The 16403-nt window shown below is 39.9% G+C and overlaps 1 protein-coding gene across 3 annotated transcripts in view; it reads left to right on the top strand.

The window, feature by feature from the left end:
* Positions 1-413: 413 nt before the first annotated feature.
* Positions 414-16403, top strand: part of reln (reelin) — a 119783-nt gene continuing 103793 nt past the window's right edge. For all 3 annotated transcript variants that reach the window (XM_041795404.1, XM_041795403.1, XM_041795402.1), the window contains exon 1: positions 414-943. In XM_041795404.1, coding sequence (XP_041651338.1) covers positions 691-943 — 253 coding nt within the window. In that variant the 5' untranslated portion in view covers positions 414-690. The remainder of the gene's footprint in view (positions 944-16403) is intronic.

The raw sequence follows: 16403 nt of genomic DNA, 5'->3' as shown, positions 1-16403 counted from the left end.
AAAGACAAAGGAAAGAGAGAAGAGTGAAAGGGATATGTCAGTGGGCTGGTTAGGGATGAAAAAACTAACAGATGCATAGAGATAAGAGAGCCAAGGTCTCAGGAGGGGGATACAAGAGTGTAACGTGGAGTAACACAGTGTTTTAGTAGGGGGTAAAGTGAAGAAGAGGGGAGGGGGATTAAGGAAAAGGCAGAGTGATAGACTGGCAGGGAAGAGGGAGGAGAGAAGAGCTGGATAAGAGAGAGGAGGGAGGCCGTCGCGTAGAGCGCACACAGCACGCGTGGAGCTGGTGTTAGAGCGAAAGAGAGACAGAGAGAGGGAGGGAGGGTGGGAGGAGAGAGGGAAACAGAGGGAGGGGGTGAAGTATTTAAACGCTGGAGCAGGACAGCACTGGCGAAGCTCTGAACTCCCCGAGAGTGAAGGTAGGACAGGGAGAGGAGGAAGAAGAAGAACAGAGCTCTACAGTTTTTCTGACGGCCAAGCCCGCACACTCACACACATAAATATTGCACATACAACCTCCCACAGACGCACACACTCTCTCGCAAGCACTTTTGGACTTTGGACTCATTTGCGGACTCAAAAAGCTGTCCTCTGGAACTCTACCTGTGCCTTCTTAGCTCCCACTCATCACTCTCCTCACTTCGTCACACACCTACACTCCCTCAGTCCCTTGATCGCTGAGGGCAGATGGCCGTGCCGCGGGCCTCTCTCGGGGGTGCCTTAGGATGTGCCCTGCTGGCCCTGGTTTTGGGGAGCGGCAGCATGGATTTTGGGGCACCCCCTGCAAGCTTCTACCCCCGTTTCAACCCCTTCTTCTTCCTGTGCACTCACCATGGAGAGCTGGAGGGAGCTGGGGTGGCAGAAGGTGGGGGAGAGGTGCTGCTCACCCTGCAAATTATGGGCAACCCCACTGCCTACACCCCTGGACAGGAGTACCAAGGTGAGCGCACCGCCTGTGGTGTCCACTTTTTTTGCTGCACTCTAAGGACAGAGAGTATTTGTTTACGCAGTTTCTTTGATAGTTGTTGCTTGAAGAGAGATATATGTTGGGTTTATCTCATTCAGTGATTGTGAAACTCTTTGCAGTTTGCACTTCTATAAAAATCAGTTATCAGAACCGACAAAAATCTACTTTTAAACTGTGGTGGACTTCTGACATATAATCACTCACATCCTTTTTTGATTTGATACATTTTGCATCAGAAATGCAAAACAATAAAGAATTCTGTTCACACGTGCGTTAATTAAAAAAAAGTAGAATCCTTGCAGGTGTTTTGCCTCAAACATAAGGCACTACTGTTGTGTGTGCATATGTGAGTGCACGTTTGGTGTAGGGTGGTTGTTGATGGAAACCAACATTTATGTAACTGTAATAAGTAGTGATGCTGAGTGGGACTCCTGTTCAGTGCCGTGAGCAGCTTTGGTGTTTTACAGCGCTGTGATCCTGCTGCTCCATGTGTAGGTGGCTTCTCCACAGGACTAACAGCGAGATCCTTGCACCTGAATGAGAGAAAACTGGGGATGCAAACCGACAAATTGTATCACATGTTCTGGCGCTTAGAAACAAAGATTTAGAAATCGAAACATCATACATAGAGTGTATGAAAGGAAACAGTTTGATGTCTTCTTTCCCACACTGATGTTCTGGCACCTGATCCTGGAAAAAAGATCTCTCCAACATTCCCAACTGTCATCATTGAGCGGCCACTCTCACTTAACACTGCGGACAGTGACCCACACAGGCATCCACTGACGGACTAAGGTCACATTCCCATGCGGTTGTGTTCTTTAGCAAGAACTGAATGTATACACATTTTATGTTCATTACTGGTTTTATCTAACTTCCTAAGTATACACATGTTTTTTGTGTATTGCTCTCATCTTTTTCTAACCCTGTCCTTGTAATATTACACCTTTGATATGACAAACAGTGGATTTATTACACCGTTCTTGCACAGTCAACAACTGCATTTTATTATCAGGGCAAATAAACCTCTTGATTTCATAAAGGATATCCGCCGAGTTCGTGTAATTGTATATCGAAAGAAAAGGGATCTGAAAAGGCTAGGCAAACAGAGCAAGAGAGGAGAAGAGTCTAGAAATAAGCTGTTATGTCCTCTGTCTAAAATAACAGCCCTGATCAACCCTTCAGTCAAGCACCTTTTAACTGGGGCCAGGCTTGTAGGGAGAGCGGGTGGGGAGAGATTTGAATAACTAGCTGGTGGATGGGAGGGATAGAGCGCATGGAGAGGTTTAAATAATTAGCATTAGAAATGTGGTGTACTGGGAGGAGGGAGAGATTTAAATAGGGCCATGGCTGGGATCGGATGGAATAGGGGGAGATTTAAATGATGATGAGAGGATTGAACAGATAAGATACCAGCAGCGGGCTTGCACAGAAAAATAACAGGGTTCCAAGCTGCTCACTCTTTTCTCCGTCCCATGTTTTGGCACATGATGACAGCTCATTGTTGAATTTCTGAGGTTTTGACTGAGTTGGATGGGGAAGGAAATGGCAAGTGAGCAAGTGCAACGTGGCGGACTGTGTGCTTAGTTGTGCAATCATAAGAAATCCTGTCTCAATTTTCACCTCTTGTCCATCTTTGCAAACCTTGATGGTCACAGCCATCCTTACAAATTGTTGCCACAGAAGCTGCCAGGCGCAGTGTTACTGGAATTTGATGGTTTCGGCGCTACATAGGAATGTGTTGGAGTGACGGTGAACACGGATCTGCCTGCTCTGCTGAAAGCAGAATTAGAGAAAAAAAACAAGAAGGGAATTAACAGTGAATCCCATCCTTTGGTAATGTGAAGAAAGGGGCATGGGAAGTGTTTGAATGAGTTTTTGGGTTTTGGGATGCTTATTTTTCTTTGCTTACGTCTCAATTGTTTTTTCTCACTGTGTTTTATTTCTCTCTGGGCTTTTGTTTTGGATTACATTTGGTTTAATCTTCTAAAAGCAACGTGTGATCTAATCACTGACAGAACTGCATGTGGAAATGGTGGGTGGAAAGCATTAGAGATGCTGGACGTGTGGTTGTTGAGGCGCTGTAGAAAAAAAAAACCTGAAGAAAGAGCGCTAAGCAGAAAAGTTGTTTCTGGAGGGAGGGAAAGTAAGGAAAATAAAAGAGACAGATGACCCCTTATAAAAGAGACAGAAGGTGAGTTTCTCAAAGAAACATCTTCGTACTTAGTGTTGTGGAAGAGGAAGAGTCTGTGTGGCTGATTTCCCGTACAGTAATTGGGTTTCTGACCTTTCCCTTCACTGTTGCTTTTGAGTGATAAGACCGTGTGTGGGCAGTGCACTGTGTGTATGCAGCTGATGAGATAGCTGTATTTAGCTATCAAAATAAAATGACCAAGCGAGGTTGCCTTACTCTCTGTGTGAGAAGTTTGAGTGGCTGGGTGTATTGGAAGGGTCGTTATAGACAAAATGGAAACAGAAATACTGTAGAGACACTCTGAACTTCTTAGAAAATGAACGGTTTGTGAAGGCTTATGCACTGGCATTCAGACTCTAGGGTAAGTCCTTCTACCAGACAAATAGAGAGCAAGTGTCACTCACACATACACTCACATACTGCCCACATACTGCCTTATCTTTCAAAAGAGGGAGAGCAAAAAGAAGATAGGTCACGCTGGGATTTGAGCCTGTCCTCTAAGTAATCAAACAACCCTTTTGAACCACTTTTACAGGAACAGTGAGGAAGCAGGTCCTTTTTCTCCCATGTCCAGATATTTTTTAAAAAACTTTGTCTCTGACCTCTTTCAGCACTGCTGTGGGAGCACAAAATCTTCTACATGCAGCAACCGCATGTTTATAGGAGGCAACATCAGAATACAAAACCCAGAGCCCTGTTTCTAAACACAGTCAATCAGAGTGTGCTCGCTTTTTTATTCTTACTGGTTCTTGTGCTTCAGCTCTGGCAAACATTACAAGTTCATTTTCACAGATGAACAACAGCACACCAGAAAGGAACAGTGACACATTAGCGGAGAACGGGGGAGGCAAAATTCCTCCTAACAGACTGTTTTATTATCAGAAAGCATGGTCTTTATTCCATTTTAGGGCTCTGGATTTCAATCTTGGGAAGGGGGATATGATTCAGTGTGATTAGAAAGCACAATGGAAGATTGGTGAGGGAATTCAGTTGTTATTCAGTGTCCTCTGGAAATCAGCGGAGAATAGCACGAAGAATGGAGGTGCATTAGCAGAAATGGGGCCAGCAAGATTGATTGAATGCCTTTTTGTGTCAAGGAATTTGTGACATTTCTGTTGATTTCACCACCGTTTTTCTAATGACGTGAGTCAGGCTACAGTTCTTTTATTCGCACACGCTTTGTTTACAGTTTTTCAAAAGCTTACCTGAGTGCTCATATTTTTAGAACAAGTATTTCCATAAAACATGGAGTTGTAGAGTTTCTATAAGTGGGGTTATGGATGTCATTGTAGATGACTGAATGAGCCACTCATACAAGCCCCTGCCAAGGCATGTGTGCTCAGGTAGGCACCCGAGTTCTCCCTCTCACTGTAGTGATTGTTTCTACTGACTTTTGAAAAGCAAACAATATTCAGTGGGATTCAGCAGCGTGTCTCTACCACAGTGCCACAATAGGAAACAGGAGGAGAAACAATGGTGTGAGGGAAAGTGAGAGAGGCTAAAACAAGAGCTGCTTGGAGAACCAGTTGACGGTACATGCTGAAATGGCCAGTCCTAATCTGTCAATGGTCTTCACAGAAATTCCTGTTCCAGGGATCTTTTCATGTGCAAATGATTGAAGAGGCCCGAGAAACAATCAACATTTCAAGGAGATTTGGACATAGCCACTAAATGATATTCTTAATGGGAACTTGGAGATAAATTCACTGCAACAAAATGCCATCAGCTCTTTGCCGTGATAACCTATCAGATTTGAATTACTCCAGCAGCTTTCCTGCCAACAACCAGAAACAACTCAATGTGTCTTGTGATGGCGAAAGAGGCCATTATCTATCTGCAAAGTTGATTACTTGTCATTTTTTTCGGGGGGGGGGTTATTTTTTTCTGCCAGTGAGCTGCTGACATATCTGTATAAAACAAGGCAGTTGTGTTAAAGTAAAGGTCAGATCCACAAGGCCTTAGAAAAGCAGATATTATCCTACAGTAAACCAGGTAAAACCACTACAAAATATGATGGGAACACATGTCCCATCCATCTCAGAACATTTATTTGTTGTCCACTTTGTCTTTCGATTGAAAGCCAAAATTACACAAACTAGCTGTGACCTCTCTTGCTCTATGGATGTCATCATCACCTTCTGTAGCACTTAACCTCTATGTGGACGATTTCGCTCTTCTCTCTAACCTTTGACCACATCTTGTCACTGCCTCCTTTCTTGGATCTCTGTTCCTTCACAATGATAAGATTTAGCTGGTGTTGCTACTCCTCCTGTCTACTAGTCTAGTGCGCCTTGCACTTCTGTTCAACTTGACCACTGCTTTTTATGTATCTGTTTAATAAAACAGGAAATCTCTTAAGTATTTCTCATGGTGCAACAAGCATTGGTCAGTGAACCATTAAAATACTGGCCTATTTTCAGTGCAGATGTATACAGTTTAGGGAAACAGGGACAGTGACACAAAAGGGGGTAAGACTGAGGAAAGAGTTGAGGGTCTAGGGACAAGTGGGAGCTCTCTTGTGACAACAGGACAAACAACATGCAGATAGATATAGCACTTTAATTGGTCCAGACCCATGCATTCATCTGCTCCTCTGCTCTTTAGCCCCTCTGCCTCCTGCTGCTTTGTCTGAATAGGTCATGTCGCTGAGTAGAAGGAAGTGTGTCAAGTGTATTACTGTTTGTATGGACTCACTGGGTGTGTTTGGTGTTCTCTTAATTCAGACATTGAATGATGAACTATTTAAAGACCATTGTATTCACAGAGATATGCCAGTTTCCTTTACATTTAGGAGCAGATGGGCGAGAAATGAGAATGGATATTCATGGGGAATCTTCTCATTGTCACACATGCACGCTCATCCATGCACGCAGCACTCAGCTCTTAGTGGGTGATCCATCATGACATAGAGACAGGTCAGATGTTCCGCTGGCTAAACACAAATGTCCTGATCAGTCGGCTATCACAATTCTTTGTGTCGATGTTACAACAGGCGTTGACATGATAACAAGAACAGGAGGTTACTATTTTCCTCTTGTCAGGTGCTAACTGGCTGTGTCAAGTTTGTTTCCACCGATGCATTCTGTAGATCAGCGGTACTCAACCTTATTCTACCCAAGAGCCACATTGTCTTAAAAATACTTCTGCAAGAGCCACATTCCAAAACTAGGGATGTGATGATCAATCTATCCATAGTTGAAATAAAACAGTGAATTGGTGGGTTACTGTGTTGGTAAATGGGATTAAATAGGCTACATAAAATGTCTGTATAGTGTCAGAAGAAAGGATATTTCACTGATGTTAAACATATGTTTTTATTTATGTAAGTTCCACCTGGACTAAAGTCTTTAAAATACAAGAATATGCTGACTTAGAGCTATGAGAAGCCTTTCAAAGAGCTGATGAATTATGGGTGTCTGTTTGGATGTTAATATTTCATATTTAAACATTTACTGTAGTTCTGTGACCCTGTTAATTTAAAGGGATGCTTGCATTTTTTTCCCCTCTCGTTATTATTACTTTTAGCTAAAGGGGAGGGTCCCCATATCGATCTTTGCCCTGGGCCTCCAAATGGCTAAAACCAGCCCTGCCTCACACCTGCAGCCCCCCCCCCACACACACACACACAAATCAATCTGCTCTGCCAGTTTGTTGCTTTCACTTTTCTGTTTCCTCCCTTATGTCAGTATTTATTATTAGTACGTTTCAGATCAAATAAAACATGTTTGGACAAGTTTAACTCAATTTTACATGATTTGAAAATAAGATCAGTGTGATTTCGTGAGGATTTTTTTTTTAAAGAAACCCTTAAAAGAGCCGCAACTGGTCACTAAAGAGCCACATGCGGCTCCAGAGCTGCGGGTTGAGTATCACTGCTGTAGATGTTATAATGTGCTGTTCAAACATCAGCAACAGCAATCTTGCAATGTCAGACACATTTTTCTGTTTTGATTTTGGTGTTTTCTATTAAAGTCAGTTGCAGCACCTCATGATTTTGAAGCAGAGATAGTTGAGATGGCCCCAGATGCAACCTATGTGCAGCATTTCTGGAAAATTGATTTACTGCATCAGTGCTTGGAGAAAGGCCTCAGATAACAGTGACATTGTTAGCCTTTGCCAGACTGGTGCCAGAATGATGCCAGCATGGTGCCAGGTGTGGCAGAGAGAGCTAAAAATGAAGGCAGTGAGTGGAATCCTGCCAGGCAGAGGTGTGCGCCTCTGCCAGTCTTATCTGGGCAAGCTGCAAGGAGCTCTTACATTTTTTATTTTCAATTTCCTCAACGGATTCATTTTCCAGCCAAAACAAGAAAGCACTTAACAAGCAAATGTGAGTTGTGTTTTCAGTAACTTTCATGAGTGGGCAGATGAGTGGGCGCAAGTATTTTCAGGATGTTGGAGTGTGTGCTTGCCTTTTGGGGGTTTGCCTGATTTGGAGTGCCTCTGTGTTTATAATACAAGCAGGGGTTTGCAGATGCAAGGCTCACAATGTCCCAGTCTTTTTCCTGCTTGTTGTGTTTCCCCTCGTGTCCCTTTTCAGTGTCTGGAGTTTTAAGTTTTTGACTGCAAAAGCAGTAACAGATATTCAACTCCTGGCAAAAAGTGGCCAACATATAAACCACCCAAAATATGGGGCTGTTCTAATTTTTTCCACTCCTAAAACACAATGCATTTTGTGGCATTTACTGTATGTTGGTTAATTTTAATTTTTTTCATTTCCGTTGTTGAAGATTGATTTTGTTTTCTGTATTAAAGTCGTTGTATACAGTGTCCCTATGACAGACCAATGAGAGAAACAGAGCACAAGCTTATGGACAAACTCTGGACCTTCAGGTTGCAAGGATGAATTTCAGCCATACGGTGTTTACAAACCAGTTTTCCAACAGAAAACACAAGGGACAGACCCTCCCACAGACTATTTAAATTATTTTTATTGGACCATTACTGTTTCCCTCCTTTCCTCTGCCTCTTTGATGTTTGCTTTTAACCCACAGACAGGTTATAAACATAATTACAGAGTTTTTCCTCCCAGAAAGCTCAAATACCAGGTCTACATATGACATTAAGAGCTCCATTTGTCTATGCAAACTCATGCTAATGTCCCCCATCCCAATCTACCTCACAAACAAAGGACCAGTGTTCACTCTCCTTAAGGAGTACCAAGTGGCTCTAAGCCGGATTTTGAAAAGTGATGGATCCTATTTAAACCTTTCTTCCCTCCTCCCCATCTCTCTTGCTGGACGTGTTGTTCTCATGGGGTGGTTTCCCAGCCGCTGTTGATTAGCGTGTCAGCTTTGCCGATGGCCTCTTCCTTTTAGAGAATGGAGCTCCTGTTGGAGGATTGTGTACCTCCTCCTCCTCTCCTCTTCTCCTCTTGCTCTGGATCCTCCTCCTGGCTGCTTCATTGAGTGAGCTGTAATCCCTGCTTGGGGGGCAGTGTGTCGTCTGTGCTGATAGCATTCAGAGGGCCTTGTAGTGCTCCAATGGACCCACTACAGAGGAGGCAGCATGGTGCAACTGGCTGGGTGCTGTGCACATGGCGCGTGGCGTTGCCGGATTAAGCCCCAGCTCTACCCCCCATTCAGCGCCAGCCTCCTCTAAACATCCAGGTCCACTCGGCCCCACAGAGACACGGCAGGCTGGCAGAGGCAGATTACACATCTGTGCACATGCTCAAGCTCATGCGTACTCCTTTTTGACAGTGGTAGAGTAGGTGAAGGGGTCTGTGTTTACAGGGCCCTAAGGATAGTTCATTATCTTAATGCTCCATGGTTGATTAATCTCATACTCTGAATCATCAATGATCACTTACTCAAATCAGGACTCCTACAGAGTTTGTCTCAGTAAATCATGTAGAGATTAAAGATGGAAGTTCTCCCTTATAGCAGTCCTTACATTTGTGAAAGCTTTCCATTTAATCATTAATTTATAGAATCAGTAGGTTTGAGAGAAAAAATGATTATATTGATAAACTGTATTTTTTTTAAGGGTTAACATTTTGAAAAGTTGAAATCAAGAGTCTCCCCAACGGTGTGTGTGTTCACAGGTCAGGTGATAAAATTTCAATAAAATCACTGTGTACACGCATAAATCCCCAGAGGAGTAAAAGTTGGGGCTTGTTTAATGTCACTGTAGAAAATAATGATACAAAGATAAGTGCAAATGCTCGCTTGCTGGCCGGAATCAGGACATTATATAACGTCAGAGTGTCAAACTAGATGACAATGCAAGAAAAATTCTGACATGCTGGTCTGGTCTAATCGTGGCCGTGGGGCATATTGAATGTGTGGTTAATAATTTCACACCACAAGACTGGCTGAATTAGTGTAGTCTGAACTGACCTTTAGTAGAAAATATTTTTTTCTATCCTCTTGAACTGCTTTGGCATGAGTTTGATTTACAAACTGGCTCCACCTACAGTTAACGGCCACAGTGGCTGCCATGCTACAAGCTTACTTTGCATAGTTTACTGCAGCATATGTTTTGTTGCTATGATTGGCCTGTACTGCATAAGACAGACAGCTTATTTGTCCGATCACTAGGGGTGTAACGGTATGGAAAAATTTCAGCTCGGTACGTACCTCGATTTTGAATTCACGGTTCGGTACATTTTCAGTAGGATAATTAAAGCTAATAAATAACAGATTTAAAAAAAAATTAAATTATATTAAAATAAATAGGCTGAATGAATTAAATTTAAACTATTAATAATGTTGCGATCTCTTTCCAAAAGGTGTTAAATGAATAAAAATATTGATAGACAAATAAATACATTTTTTAATTACTAGGTTATTTAAATTGATATACTGACATATTTACACACATTATTTAAACAATAAAATTTACCAGGCAACTTGAGCGCATCATCATACAACGTAAGTTAGCTTGTTGAATGTGCTAATTAATGTCTATCCTACCGATTTCAACACGGACTTCAGCACTGGATTACTTTTTTAACCAATGGGACCTACTATAAAGTTTAGGAGAAGTTTTCACAGCCCGTCTTGGCAGATAAAGAGTTTAGAGCCATGAGAAATCTGAGGATAACTTTACCTATGATGCAGCTGCAGACATGATGGGGTCCCCTCTCCCCCTCCTCCGAGGCTGACAGCTGAAGGTACGCATTTAGAATTGATTTGATTCACAAAACCAGAGCACCATTGTTATAACGAAAAGATCTTAAATCATGGGAAATTCATAACCAGCTGGTGAGACTTTTTGTTGTTCCTCCTCGTTACAGTGACATTGTTGTTTGAGTGGTGCCTTTTCAACTGCTTTGATTGGTCCGCTGGACAACGTGCTGTCAGCGACACACCTGCTGAATAATGCAGCGCTGCCGTTGTTGTCTTTGTCCACTGTTGTATTTTACTGGGAAACAGAGTGTTCCTAAACAGGACACTTTTACCTGGGAATATTCAGGCTGCTGCTGTCATTTGCTGTGGTTTTGTGGTTGCCAGGACAGTCTGACAGTGAGTCGTTCTCTGGTTTTCCGTCTGTGTATAAGCTTTGTTCAACATGTATTCATTCAGTATGCGTCTGTACCATACCAAGAGGCCCATACCGAATTGGTACGGTACGAAGACACGTACCTTTACACCCTTACCAATCACCCTCCGAGATTTTTTGAGAGGTTCTGCCCTTCTCAAACATGTTGTAAGGACTGTTATATCCCATACAGTGGATATTTGAAACAGTCTGTCTAGTGTGTCAGGTTATTCATATAGTGTACTTCTAAAGAGTTTACAGCTTACAGTTAATCACTAAAATGGAAATTAAGTTGACTCAAAGCATATCTTATTTGAATCATTCACTTACATTGTGGTTTTTTAAGCTGAAAAAAAAAACAATTGAATTGTAAATTGAGCTTGATGTGAAAAAATCAGGGATTTTATTTACAAGCCACATCACCCAGCCCAAGAATGGAGGTAGTTGTTTCATATAGCTTTGGTGATTTTAGCAAAGATAGTGGTAAAATGGTGGTGGTCAGTGACTCAGACTGAGGCAGACATGCTTCAGAAATTCCAAAAAGTAATCAAGAAACCCTTAAACTAATAGGTTACTGTCAAAGAGAAATTTGTGGTCTCTTTTAATACCTCTGTTTATTTGAGGCTAGGAATGGAGCCAGGACAAACCAAAGTTTAAACAAGTAGACCTCTACACCACATATTTGCATATTAAACATACCAAATAGAAATGTCCTTTTTTTCTCTTTGCAGACAGCCTTGTCCAGACTTGACTTTGTCCAGACTGACTAAATACCTTTTGTTAATGTGCTGATTGTTTTGACAGCAGAGGATAGCAGGAAAGGAGTCATTCAGGGATCATGTGAAGGCAAAGGTCTGAGGTGGAGGTTAATAAAAAAATAGTTGGGGATGAGAGAGGGGAGAAATCAAAAGTGTGACAGTGTTAATTACAGCAATGAGTGCATTCTTAGTGAGCTGAGCCGGAGTGATTAAGACTCGATGTCGAGGGAAACGCTCCCCATTGATCCACTGCCAGTAGAGACCATCTAGTCTTTCATTACTGCAACCAGCTTGTTAATTAGAAATCAATCTTTCCCCTGTGCTCTCTGAAAGCTCCCCTCCACACCACCATGCCAGTCTCCTTCCACTCAAACATTCATTACTAAAAGCTATGAGGGCACTTCAGACTTTGACGAATGTCAGTGCTTTTTCACTAAGTTGGCCACAATCTGTTGTATTTACACCAAGAAAGAGCAGGAAGCAGAGAGCAAAGTAGTGAGAACAGCATCCTGCCTTCCTTTCCAACTCCCAGGATCTTTGAGTATTAAAAGAAGATGTGAATATATGGATTGCTTTAAATTTGAGAAGTGCATTTACATTTTCATCAGCGTAATGTTTTTTGTGTTTATACAACAGTTATGTGTATTTTTAGAAACAATGAGAGAACTGTAGATATCTCCCAGTTCAACCAAATCACAGCTCTGTTGTCTCTGGAGCAGATATAATTGACATCACTTGATTGGCTTTGAATACATAATAATGTGAGTTGATTTATTGATATATTAATATTCATGAAGGTGACACTCTTCTGAATGAAAGAAGGAACCTTGGGCTTAGAGACACCAACACAAACATTAGTGTTCAACACTTGGCATTTTTGAGTGGTCACAATACACTTTCCAAACTAAGCAGATTTAAAAAAGTGCTTCACTAATGTGAAAAAACTGTATAAACAAGAAGGAGAGGGGGATAAGTGTGGAGGAGATGCTGAAAAGGACTGACAGAGCGGGGTTGTAAAGTGAATCTCTTTGTAAAGTGACAGTTCCATTATTCATATTAGAGCTATTATATCTGCGATAGCAAGAGTGTGATTTGGTGCACTGTCACTGTGGCGCTAGCTCTAAGCTTGTGCAGAGAGCTCTGTGTGTGCACGTGCTAACTCTTGTGTGTACAGAAGTTGGTGGGGATCGACAGAGCAGCTGTACAGCTCTGCAAAAGGGAGATGTGTCCAGATGTTTCTGGATAGTAGGGGGCCATTCAGAACTATGCACAGATGTTACTCTTTCACTGGTAGAGGAAGATGGGCTCATTTACAAACTAATTTTGTGTGTCACCTTAAACAGCATTAATGATTTTATGTATGAATTCACATTTCCCTCCTTTTAGTGATAATGCAGATAATCCAGTGAAACAGAAACCCTGTCTCTCACTATTATTATTCAATCTGAATCTCAAATATGCTTTTTTAGCATGAAGAGGGGAAAGTGTACCCATTAAGCCCAGGCACCATTTAAGCCCACTTGCAACAATCAATTTTAAAAAAAGAGGGGCCTGTCTAATGCTATACATTATTTTGTCCAATCACACAATTTCTTAATTATATGTCAGTTTTTGTTTGGCATCAGTCATATTTGTCGATATTGAATAAGGCTTGATTACATTCATGCAGTCTCAAGGAAGCTCAAATAAAGTCGCCTCAAAACTTTGGTGTTTTGGGACCCCTCAGAAAGAACCTCTTTTCAACTGTTTTCAGCCACTGACTTGTTAAGTACATTCATATTATGTAATTTGAGAGATTATTGATTTTTTTTTGTGTATAAACAAGTATTTTTTGTCGTTTCTTACTATTTAGTTTTATATGAAAAGATGAGTCATGCTAGCTAGCGTAGCGAGTGAATCACTAGTCAATACATGTAGCCCTACTGATAGACACACTGCTTAAGGATTAAAAATGAATAGTACACAAACTAATTATTTTCCGATGCATTTTACATAAATCTTCAAATTAAGACCCAAAAATGGTTTGGGTGAGTGAAATAATTTAAAAAAAAAATGTCTTTTTTTCCAAGGTGGGCTTGAATGGTACAGTGACCCAAAAAACAGCTAGCATAAGCTAACTTTGAACAAGAACTCCTTGATAATTCAGAAAGTTTGGCAAAAGAGGGATAACAGTGATGGCAAGTTTTACAGCATATCTAGGCTACAGGCATTTCTATACATTTGTTTCATTTTGGTGAGAACATGTTATTTTTATTTTCCTAGTAGTCACTGTTGAACCATTTAAGCCTAGTGTGTTCCATTTAAGCTCATCTTATGTGTTTCAATAGGAAATACTGAAATTTTGAGGTTTAATAGCTTTTCACTGTAATCACACACTGCCAAGAAGAATTGTTATGTCAGTTAGTTTTGCATAATAATTTGTTTACAGTGAGAAAAATGCCAACAAAAAGGAAGAACTACAGCAACTGTCCTAAAATCATCATTTTTACAAGCTTAACATTAAATACAAGTTCAATAAGATATGATGCACTGTATTGTCATTTAATACTTTTAAAAACAAATACATTTCTTTATTTTGTCACTACTGAATCAAATTTTGTCAATATTAAATAAAATGTTCAATGAAATGTTAAATACTGAAACCAATGAAAATTATTTTTGGGCCTACTTAGTCATGTTTGTGGAGGTCCATTTTTACAAGCCAAACATTAAATCCAATTTCAAAAAATAAATTGTGTTTAACATGTATAACATGCTACTGAATTAATATGTGTTTACTACCTGAAAAATATAATACATTTTTTATATTCCTGTCAATAAATGTGGTTGTGGGCTTATTTGGAAGACAAGTGGACTTAAATGGTACTTCGGTACCATGCCAGACTTTTGACTTTATTCATAAAATTTCTTTAATTTGTTCTTTAACATATGCATATGTAAATAAATATACTTTCAAATGAGAGATTAATCCTTCATTTTAACAAATGATCATGTTTATAAACCATCTTAGTATCTGGGAAAAATACATGAACTTAGATTTTGGTGGGCTTAATGGGTACACTTACCCTAAATTATGTTGTTGCTAAAACAGTACAGAACAATCAATACAACTGTAAAAACTATTTTAGGGTAATAATAATTCAATATAATATACTGCATGAATTATATAGGTATTTGATATTAATTCAGTTTAGTAAAGTTAATTATTTACAATAAATTATTTCCCAAAAAAACATGCAAAATAGATTTAAAATGCAAAAATATTATTAAAATGTTGTTTTAAATAATTAGCAGTTAAATGTATGTACATGTATGTAAACACTGAATTAGTATACCATACCTTGAAAAAATGAATGAATATTTTCTCACATATAAACATAACGTGAGTTGTGGCATAGAAGTACGAATAATAACCTTACAGTGAATAATAATATCTTGCACAGAAACATGTCTTGTGTTTTGACATGCAAGAACATACTCCCCTGACAGCTGTACAGTCAAAATCTCCTCTCTGAGAATGATTTGAACTAGTTTCTCTCTCTAGAGAGAGAGAGTGAATTAGAAAGCCAGGGATTATATCATTGAATTTGGGGGAAATTTTTTCTCTGATTTTTTCATGTTTTGGACAACTTCTGAGATTTCTGTTACTATTCTGTCAAAAGTGACCCTAAGAGGCCATTAATGCTTGATTTAAAAGTCACAGATTTGTTGAAAATCCATGTGCTCTGCAAGAAAACACCACGTTTTGATATACTTGTCACAGTTGCTTTTCAGTATAAAATAAGTAACATGTCTTTTACTATTCATATGGCTTAACAATGCAAAAGTCCAGGTTGATACTCTGATGAAAACTTCAGTTTGAAGTGTCATGCCCATGAGGATGGCTAAGAGAAGGGCAGGTTCACCTGGTGCTAGCTCCCTCACTTATTCTCTTTCATCTGATATGCCTTAGTGAGCCTTGAATATGCAATGTTTGAAATACACAGGAAAAAAACTGTGTGGGGGTTTTAATATCTTTAAAAGGGAAATCTTAAAAGCCAGTGTTTACTGTGTAAATGTTAAGGCTATTTCATGTCTGTTGGAAATAACTTAACGGACGCACCATGGGTCTTTTTCACTTACCATGACTGGATGCTTTCAAGACATCAACATGTGTCAGGTGTGAAAGGTTGGGAACCACTGATCCAGATATTCAAGTTCACTGTCTTTTAAATTCAATTCACACAGGATTCAAGCTTATTCCTCCTGTCATTTTCTGCATGTAAAGATACCAAATGCAATAGATTATTACAAAATATTTCAAATGTATTTTTCTGTTGTTTAATTCTGTACATATTCAACAAAGTCTGGAGATTACTGATGTCAAAATATCCCTTCAGAAAGTGTCATTAAAAGTTACTTCTTGTCAGGGCAACAGTTAAAAATCCAACTCATAGTAGCAACAGATCAGATCGATTTTATGGCACAGAATACACAGTTATTCTCAGAAAATTTTCACAAGACAACTTACAAATGTTCTTATTCCAACCAACACCATTTTCAATGTTTAGTGTACACAGCATTGTTTTTTTTTTTTTTTTACTTTTAAATATACTTTTAAGTACTGTACTATGACACCTAATACAGTACTATGACTATGAATACACCTTTGATGACTAAAGCACAAGGCAAATTATTGGCTGATTTGAATATGCTTTATATCAGTAGTATTGACCAATCTGGGGTCCAGGACACCCTATGGGGCTTCAAGGCTTTTTCTGCTTATAAGAAGTTGAAATTAGATTTGCGCATATAAAACAAAAATCATGATAAAACACTTAATGGCATACTTAAGGGTAGGCCTTGGTGATATGACCTAAGTGATGTCATGGTATTTTTCTTGCCTTTGATGGTGATGGTATTATATCCTGGTGTTAAAAAATTAAAAAGTGGCAATGCTTTTAAATCCAAATTAAAGGGTTATATAGCCCCTTCTCCCCTTAAAACAAGCCTTTGACTG

The sequence above is a fragment of the Cheilinus undulatus genome, linkage group 9 (assembly GCF_018320785.1).
Source record: "Cheilinus undulatus linkage group 9, ASM1832078v1, whole genome shotgun sequence".
Classification (NCBI taxonomy): Eukaryota; Metazoa; Chordata; class Actinopteri; order Labriformes; family Labridae; genus Cheilinus; species Cheilinus undulatus.
The sequence above is the reverse complement of the archived record's forward strand: the minus strand, read 5'-3'. Positions and strand labels throughout refer to the sequence as shown.